The sequence below is a fragment of the Setaria viridis genome, chromosome 9 (genome assembly GCF_005286985.2).
Source record: "Setaria viridis chromosome 9, Setaria_viridis_v4.0, whole genome shotgun sequence".
Classification (NCBI taxonomy): domain Eukaryota; kingdom Viridiplantae; phylum Streptophyta; class Magnoliopsida; order Poales; family Poaceae; genus Setaria; species Setaria viridis.
In genome coordinates, this window is record NC_048271.2 from 9,853,908 (window position 1) to 9,862,133 (window position 8,226).

An 8,226-nucleotide genomic window follows, 5' to 3' on the forward strand; every position below is an offset into this window, starting at 1 on the left:
AAATGAACACCGAAGGCAGAGCAATAGCAGGTTCAGATATGCAGTCCTTGACAAGCAAGACCAGCCGGAAAACTTGCTCTTCGGGGCCACGCGCCATGACGAAATTGACTAGATGCGTTACTAGCACGCCATCAACAAGCCAGAGCTTTCCTAATTAGGCTCGAACGTCCGGCCCGACCCGCTCCAGTCGGATTCACTCCTATCGTAAATCTCGACTTGCCTCGCCCCAATCGACCTGCTTCACGTCGCCTCTCCACAGCCTAGGACGAGCAATCCATCCGCCGCCTCGCCTTCTTCCCCTCGCGATGGCTGCCTGCGTCGAGCCCGCCGCCGCCGTCCGCAACCACGACGCCGCGGGGCCGGCCGGCCTCAAGAGGAGGCGCATCGCCGTCGGCAGCGCGGAGCAGTACGAGGACATCAGCCGCCTCGGGGAAGGGGCCTTCGGCGCTGTCATCAAGGCGCGTCACCGCGCCACGGGCCGGATCATCGCCATCAAGCGCGTCGGCAAAGCCCAGGGCGGGCACGCCGCGCTGCTGCGCGAGGCGCGCTTCCTCGAGGAGGCGAGCGGCGGCGGCGCCAACCCCTTCGTCGTCGGCTTCCACGGCGTCGTCCGCCGCCCGGATGCCTTCGACCTCAGCCTCGTCATGGAGTGCGTGGGCCCTAGCCTCCACGACCTCCTCCGCCAGCGCGGCCGCGGGAGCCCGCCGCTGCCCGAGTCCACGGTGCGCGCCGCCATGTGGCAGCTCCTCACGGGCACCAAGAAGATGCACGACGGCCACATCATGCACCGCGACATCAAGCCGGCCAACATCCTCGTCGGCGACGATCACCGCATCGTCAAGCTCTGCGACTTTGGTCTCGCCATGTCCACCGACGAGCGGCCGCCGTACACGCAGGCCGGCACGCTGTGGTACATGGCGCCGGAGATGCTGCTGGAGAAGCCCGACTACGACGAGCGCGTCGACATCTGGTCCCTCGGCTGCGTCATGGCGGAGCTCATCAACAACGGGAGGCCTCTGTTCCAGGGCTTCTACGGTGAAGGACAGCTCTGCGCCATCTTCGACGTGCTGGGCACCCCTGACGACGGCACATGGCCGTGGTTCTCATCCACGGCGTTCGCCACCGTGGTGATGCCGGAGCTGGACATGCAGCGGGAAAACAACCTGCGTAAGCTGTTCCCTGAATCAAAGCTGTCCAAGGAAGGATTCGAGGTCCTCAGCGGCCTCCTCACGTGCAACCCAGAGAAGAGGCTCACGGCAGCCGCGGCGCTCAAACACCCATGGTTCGACAAGATCGACGTGCTGGAGCTGCCAAAGAAAGAAGAGTTGCCATCGCCGATGCCCTTGCAGCCCAAGAGACGGAGGATACATGCTGTGTGACTGACTTAGATTTCTTTTGGTCGTTGTACGCATGTGTAAATTTACTTTGTTCTTCAAATTATGCTGTACATATTTCCGGCCCTTCTGTGATGTTCAAACACACGAAGTTGCTGAATTTCAGTTGCTTGTGTTTCGGAAGAGGTCAGTATTAAATATTAAACGACTCCTTTTCATGAATTGCTGCTAGAACTTGAACATCGACATTTTGCTGAAAATCTTGTGGGGTCTCTCTTCAATCTGGCAATTATTTCATAAATTAGCTTAGCGCACACGGACAGTGATCAATACTGGGTCAAAATAACAACTTTACTGACTTATACAAGATATATGCATTTGTGTTCTACAGATTCTGGCTCTCCTGCAAATTACAGATGCATGAAGTTGTTGGATATTCTTTTAGATGCGAGCGTGTTTTTCAGAAGATTTCAATATCAAAATGATTTGCCTCATGAAGAGCTTCTGAAACTTTGACAGTGATTTGAAAACAGATGCATGAATTTGTTGGATTTTTTTAAACGTGCGCATGTGTGTCAGAAGATTTCAGTATCAAGTTGACTTGCCTCATGAGTCATGAAGAGCTGCTGAAACTTTGACAGTGATATGCATTTTTGCAGGCAACGTGGTGTCTGACTGCTTCAATTTAGAGCATTTGCTTTTGTCTTTTGATAAAAAATATAGAAAGAAGATGGATGTAACACTTTTCTGGTGAGTTCAAACTGTAATCTATCAGTTACTAATACTTCTTTGTTCTTGGATATCCGAATTGTTCCTTTTACTAGGTGACTTGTGTCCGGTTTTGTTAGGTGCCAAGATCATATTGTGCGGAATTGTACTGACTCAAAGCATTGTGCTAGAAATTTGGTAGCAGTATTCAGAAGGTGTTCATTGTGTCCGATTGCTTGCCTGAATGAGCTGTCGAGTACTTAGCATTCTTAATTTGTTTGCTGTATGGATGTACAGATCTGTCTATTCTTTTGAACAGGTCATGCAACTGCTTTTGTAATTATGCGAATGTTGTGATGTAAACCGCATTACTGAATCCATTTAAGAAAAAAATTTTAGCAGAGCCGAATTGAAGCAACATGTACATGCTGATCTCTTGTGCATCTAGCCATCTAGTACTACTAGATTCATTGGTGGTGTCTGCTGTCAAGCAAAGACTATTGCACTGGCCATATGAAGATTGGCTCCAGACACCTGAAAATTCGATGCTTGGGTCAAAACGCAGACACGATTACTAGATCACTCAAGAATCAAGATGACAGAAATCGTACAGACGAAGACTTTGAATTCAAATTGTGCTCTGTAGATTTCTGGCGTCCTGTGATGTTCAAATGCCTGAAGTTGCTGAATTTAACCATTCTTTCTGAAATTGGCTTAGCAGAAATGAGCATCGGTGCTTGGTGAAAATCAAGTATACGATTACTGAACTTAGCACTACTGCGATTTTCAGATGCATGGCATGGAGTTGCTGAATTGTCTTCTTCGATGCACGTGTTCCAGAAGATCTCAGTATCAAATGGCGTGTCTCCTGAATCGCCACTGGTGCTTGGACAACGATTTGCATTGACATCATGTGGTGTGGCGTCTAACCGCGTTATCTTCTGACGGGAAAAAAATACCAAGAAGGTTAAGGGAACACTGTCTGTCTGGTCAGTCCAAACTGCACAGTAGCAGAAGCCACTCAAGCTCTTGCGTCCAAAGGCAATGAGACGTGGCTTCCCAAATCGAGCGGGGCGATCGGTGCGCGGCCGGAACATGCCGCCGGCGCACCATGGATTTGGCGCGATGGCACAACGATTGCTCGCAGCCGGCACATCCAAATTTTCAAACCCCCGCTGGTGGTCCTGCCGCCCTGGTCGCCTCCGATCCTGGCGGCGTGTCCACTGCGCGCGGCACCGGGACAAGCCTCGCCAGAAGCCCGAGCGGGTGCGGCAATTCCACGAACACGTCCGTTCGCGCCTGCGCCCACCGCTGCCACCGTCTCCGTCGAAGGGAGCAAGTCGCTGCCAGGCGCCGCGCCCACGCGCGCCTGGCGGGGAAGACGCTCGCGAGATGCTCCCGATCTGGACCGCACAAGTCGGATCGAACGGCTTGTGGGCATCCAGGGGAGGACGGTATTGGAAATACTGTCCACCGTTGGGGTCCTGCCCTGCCACGGCGCGCCGGAGTGGCGCCGAAGTCAGGCCGTCCCTAGCCTCCACCCCTTCCTCGTAGGTACCTAGGAGGCTAGGAGCCTGGCCATCTGGCAACTGAACAGCGCTGGTGCGATAACTGGCCTGGAGACGCCAGCGGTCGGCTCGTCTGCGTCACGCATCAATCCCGTGAATGATTTTTTTAAAAAACTTTGGCAGGAGCACTGCCGTGCATTTTAGAAGAATAGAAGTTTAGGGACTATTACATATAATAGAAGTTTAGGAACTATTACATATAACAGAAAAACTCAGACACTCAAGGCTAAAAAACTTAAATATGGAAATTAAGATAGAAGGAGGTCATCTCGTAACCGGGCGTCCCACAGGCCCTTGCCCTTGTCATCACTTCTTCTCTGATCATCTTGAACACTTGGATTGGCTGCAGCGCTTTGTTGTTGAAAATTCTTCTGTTTCTCTCCTTCCAAATATTCCAAACCACGTGCATTGCTATCGCTGCTATTGATCTTCTCACCTTGGTTGGGAATGGATTTAGATTTTGTTCCCACCATTTCTGAAATTCTATCACAGTGGCATCAGGTATACTGAATACTGGTGCAGCCCAATTGACCACCAGGTACCAAACCTCTTTAGCATAACAGCATTGCAGGCAGATGTGATTTGCTGTTTCGGCCTCTTGATCACATAAGGAGGCAAATTGTAGAGCAAGGCCAATTCCTTGCTAGAAGCTTGTCAGCTGTGAGTATTTTCTAGTGCATTAGCAGCCACGTAAAGAATTTTTTCTTTCCTTCAGTGTGTGCTCATCATATGTCATTCCCCGTAAAAGGTGGATGTGTACCAATGAACTGTGCTTTATATGCAGATTTTGCTATGTAATCTCCATTTGATGTCCATTTCCAACTCGAATGCAGTCCTCTTAATCATTTAGTTGGTAATCTTGCACAGGGTCAAAAGGTCCACAAATTCTGCCATTTGTTCGATTGTATTCATCCTCTAGAGCCCCCTAGTCCAATTTTGGTTGTTTAGTTTCTCATTGACCTTCCTATTTTTTCTCTAGGCTAATTTGAATAAGTTGGGTGCAATGTCTATGGGAGCTTTTCCATTTAGCCATGAACTGTGCTAGAATTTTGCTTTGTTTCCATTGCCGACAGTGACTACTGTAGAAGATCTGAAAAGTTGTTTGTCAACCTCATCACAAGGTGGTTGAGTTCCCACCCAAGGTCTTTCTTCATCTGTCCACTCATACCACAACCATCTCAACCTCAATACTCTGCTGAACCTTTCCAGGTTGTGAATGCCCAATCCTCCCAGATTTTTGGGTAGCATCACTTTCTTCCAAGCAATGAGACAGTGACCCCCATTTGCCTGATCAGTGCCTTTCCATAGGAAATTCCTTCTCAGCTTGTCTATTTTCTTAATTACCCATTTCCTGAGTGCAAATGCAGTTAGAAAGTAAATGGGGATTGAGGATAGGACTGTCCTTACAAGGGTCACTCTTCCTAGCCTGTCAATGAGTTTCCCCTTCCAAGCAGGCAGCTTATTTGCAATTTTATCCAATAGTGGCTAAATTTGCATTCTTGTAAGCTTCCAAGGCAGGCCGAGATAGGTGCATGGAAATGATTTCAGAGGACAGGGTATGTTCTGCAAAACATCTTCCAAATTGAGGCCTTGGCATTGAATTGGGTATGCTGCACTTTTAGCCAAGTTAATATTTAATCCAGTTGCTATACCAAAACAGTCAAAAATGTATCTTATGGTGTCAATGTCTTCTCTTATTGGGTGCAGAAACAATACAGCGTCATCAGCATAAAGGCTCAATCTAATTTTAGCTGCCCTGTTGTTTAGTGGTTTCATCCATGGATTTTCTTCTGCTATTCTGATTAACCTTTGCAATGGTTCCAATTCCAGAATGAAAAGCATAGGGGACAAGGGTCCCCCTGCATGAGTCCTGTTCTGTGTTTAAAAGATTGTGTTCTTACTCCATTAACCATTATTGAGGATGTGGCGGTGGAAAGTAGAATGGATACCCAATTCCTCCATCTGGCTCCAAAATCCATTTGTTCCAAAACTTCAATTAGATAGTCCCAACGTACAGTATCAAAGGTCTTGGCAATGTCGAGCTTGAGAAAGATTGCTGATTGTTTCCTTCTATGCAGTTCCCTTATGAGATTCTGAGTGTATAAGAAATTGCCATGCATGCTTATTTTCTTGTTAAATGCACTTTGGTTTCTGGACAGCAGATTTGGTAAGTAATGTGACAGCCTTGTAGCTAGAACTTTAGAGATAATCTTTGCCACACTGCTTGTCAAACTAATTGGCCTGAACTCTGAGATTTTGGAAGCTTCAGCTGTTTTTGAGATCAGGGCTATATAGGCTTAATTAAGTAGTTGGAAATGTTGCCCATGTAATGTATAGAAGAAGTTGATAGCAGCCATCAAATCTTCCTTTATAATTTCCCAACACTTTCTATAGATTTTCCCAATGAAGCCATTACCACTTTCCTCACCTCCTCTTCACAAAATTCTGTTTCCATGTCCTGCAGATCATGAGAGGGCATGTTGATAACCTCCCCATTCAAGGTAGCAGTCCTTGGTTGCATATCTCCAAGGAGCTTAGAGAAGTGCTGTTGGAAGGCTCTTTCTTTACCTTCTTGTCTATGCAATGCCCCTTGGTGTGTCTGCAATTTTTGAATAAAGTTCTTCTTTCTTCTCCCGACGGTGGACATCACGGGCAGCAACAAGTCTTTGCCATGTTGGGCGGCGGCGGCCGGTGACGGTGGCTCCGTCACCTTCGCAACTCGTAAGCAGATGGGCTGCTGCCGCCATGATCGCCTCCAGTCCAGGGCTCCAGGTGCCGCCGTGGGCGACATGGGTGCAGCCGTGCAGGTGTAGCCAGGAAGCTGCTGTGACTTATGTGCATGCTACATTCTTGGCTCCGATTAACAGCAAAACACGCGTGCATGGCTGCTGCATGCCCGTCTGCCCGATCATCATCTGCCATGCTGCGGCTCGGTGCCTTGGCGTTTCTACTCATTAATCGCCGGCCAAAAATGGGGAGCGGCCTGCCGGTTTCCCCGGCGCGGACACCGCCGGGCCCCCGCAGCCAATTTAAGCCTCGCGCTCTCCTCCGCCCACGGATTCCTCCTGCGGCCTCCCATCCATCTTGGGCGGGCGCCGCGCGGGTTGGGCCCCAGCTAGCTCGCCATGGCGGCCGTCCGCTCCACCAGGCCCCACCACCACCGCCGCGCCGAGGCGTCGTCCCCGGCGACCTCCCTTGCCGTGGCGGCGGCGAGGGCCCAGGAAGCCCCGCGCCACCGGCCGCGGGTGCCGGTGCAGGTCCGGGAGCCGCAGGACGCGGCGCAGCAGCAGCTGCGGCGGTCCGCGGCGTTCCCGCCGCGCCGCCAGCTGCGCCGCCCGCCCCAGCGCTGCGACAGCGACCTCAACATCCGGGAGCACCGCAGCTGCAGCGAGGTGGCCGGCGGCACCGCGGCGGGGTGCGCCGCCGTGTGCTGCTGTTTCCCCTGCGTCATGGTGGAGGTCGTCGTTCTCGCCACGGTGCGCGCGCCCGCGGCGCTGTGCCGCAGGGCCGCCCGCGTGCGCAGGGGCCGCCGGCGCTCCTCGTCCGCGGGGCAGGCCACGGAGATTTACGAGCTCCTCGTGGACGACGGCGGCATCGTCGAGGTGGACGCCAGCGCCGCCGAGGCGGTGGCGCTGCCCGTGACGCACGCCTTGGAGGAGACGGGGGAGCTGGAGAAGGAGGTGTGGGCGAGGTTCTACGGCGCCGGCTTCTGGAGGAGCCCGTCGAACCTCGGCGAAGAGGACAGGTGATCGGAGCAGGCTGCAGCCCGCGAGCGACCAGCTCCGGCGATGCGTGTGGTAGGCGCCGGCTCCTGCTTGCGCGTTCTCGATCGGGTTTCCTCCGTTTTCCGCGGGAAGAAGAGAAGATCGAGGAAAAAGTAAGGAAACTTGGTTGATTGTCTGTTCGACACGCTACGTTCTTCGTTTTCCATTTTTGTTTGGTTTTTGGAAGGGAAAATAATTCCCTTCTACGATGCCGCTGCGTGTAATTAAGTGTGTATATATTGAACAATGCGATTGAGAAAATGCTTGAGAAGAACCGCAAGGAGAAGCTCATGCGTGTGTACGGTGTGTTTTGCAATGGCAGGCATAGTCTTTGGACTTGCAAAAAATTGCTCGAGCTTTTCACTAACTTCGACGACCGGTTGTGCTACCAGAGACACACAAGAGTACAATTCATGGAAAGATGATAGGATCATTGTCGAAGAATGCCGCACAATGAAGGCCTGTGACCGCACTCCGGAACTTGTGCCATCTAAAGACCAAAAGGCTGAGTCCGATGCAAAAGCAGTCCAAAAACTTGAGTCTACAAGCAATCCAAAAGCTTCAATCAAAATCAATAGCTGGAGTCGATAAGCCATGCATCAACGATAGCGATCAGTATAAAATACTCCCTCCGTTCTTTTTTTTTTTGATAGACCTATTTGCAAAACTAAATTTTTCTCTTTTGATAGGCGTATTTGAGTTGCTGCCTCGGGTTCGACATAGATGGTTGTTCAATTCCCGTGCAGAGTAACTCCTCTAAAAAAATAATTGGTGTATGTATATGATGACATAGATATCAAGATGCATGTATACGATAACGGGGAGTACATAATGGCATGATTCATTAGATGA

The 8,226-nt window shown here is 50.9% G+C and overlaps 2 protein-coding genes across 2 annotated transcripts; both read left to right on the plus strand.

The window, feature by feature from the left end:
- The first annotated feature begins 305 nt into the window (after positions 1-305).
- Positions 306-1,562, plus strand: LOC117840974 (putative cyclin-dependent kinase F-2). Its single transcript, XM_034721524.2, has one exon. It carries the CDS (start codon positions 306-308, stop codon positions 1,377-1,379), a length of 1,074 nt encoding a protein of 357 aa, XP_034577415.1. The 3' UTR covers positions 1,380-1,562.
- Positions 1,563-6,735: 5,173 nt separating this feature from the next.
- Positions 6,736-7,593, plus strand: LOC117840948 (uncharacterized). The gene has a single exon (XM_034721495.2). The coding sequence runs from the start codon at positions 6,736-6,738 to the stop codon at positions 7,357-7,359; it is 624 nt and encodes a 207-aa protein (XP_034577386.1). The 3' UTR covers positions 7,360-7,593.
- Positions 7,594-8,226: the final 633 nt, after the last annotated feature.

Coding starts and splice junctions, on each gene's coding strand:
- LOC117840974 (XM_034721524.2), top strand. CDS start 306: ATGGCTGCCTGCGTCGAGCCCGCCGCCGCCGTCCGCAACCACGACGCC.
- LOC117840948 (XM_034721495.2), top strand. CDS start 6,736: ATGGCGGCCGTCCGCTCCACCAGGCCCCACCACCACCGCCGCGCCGAG.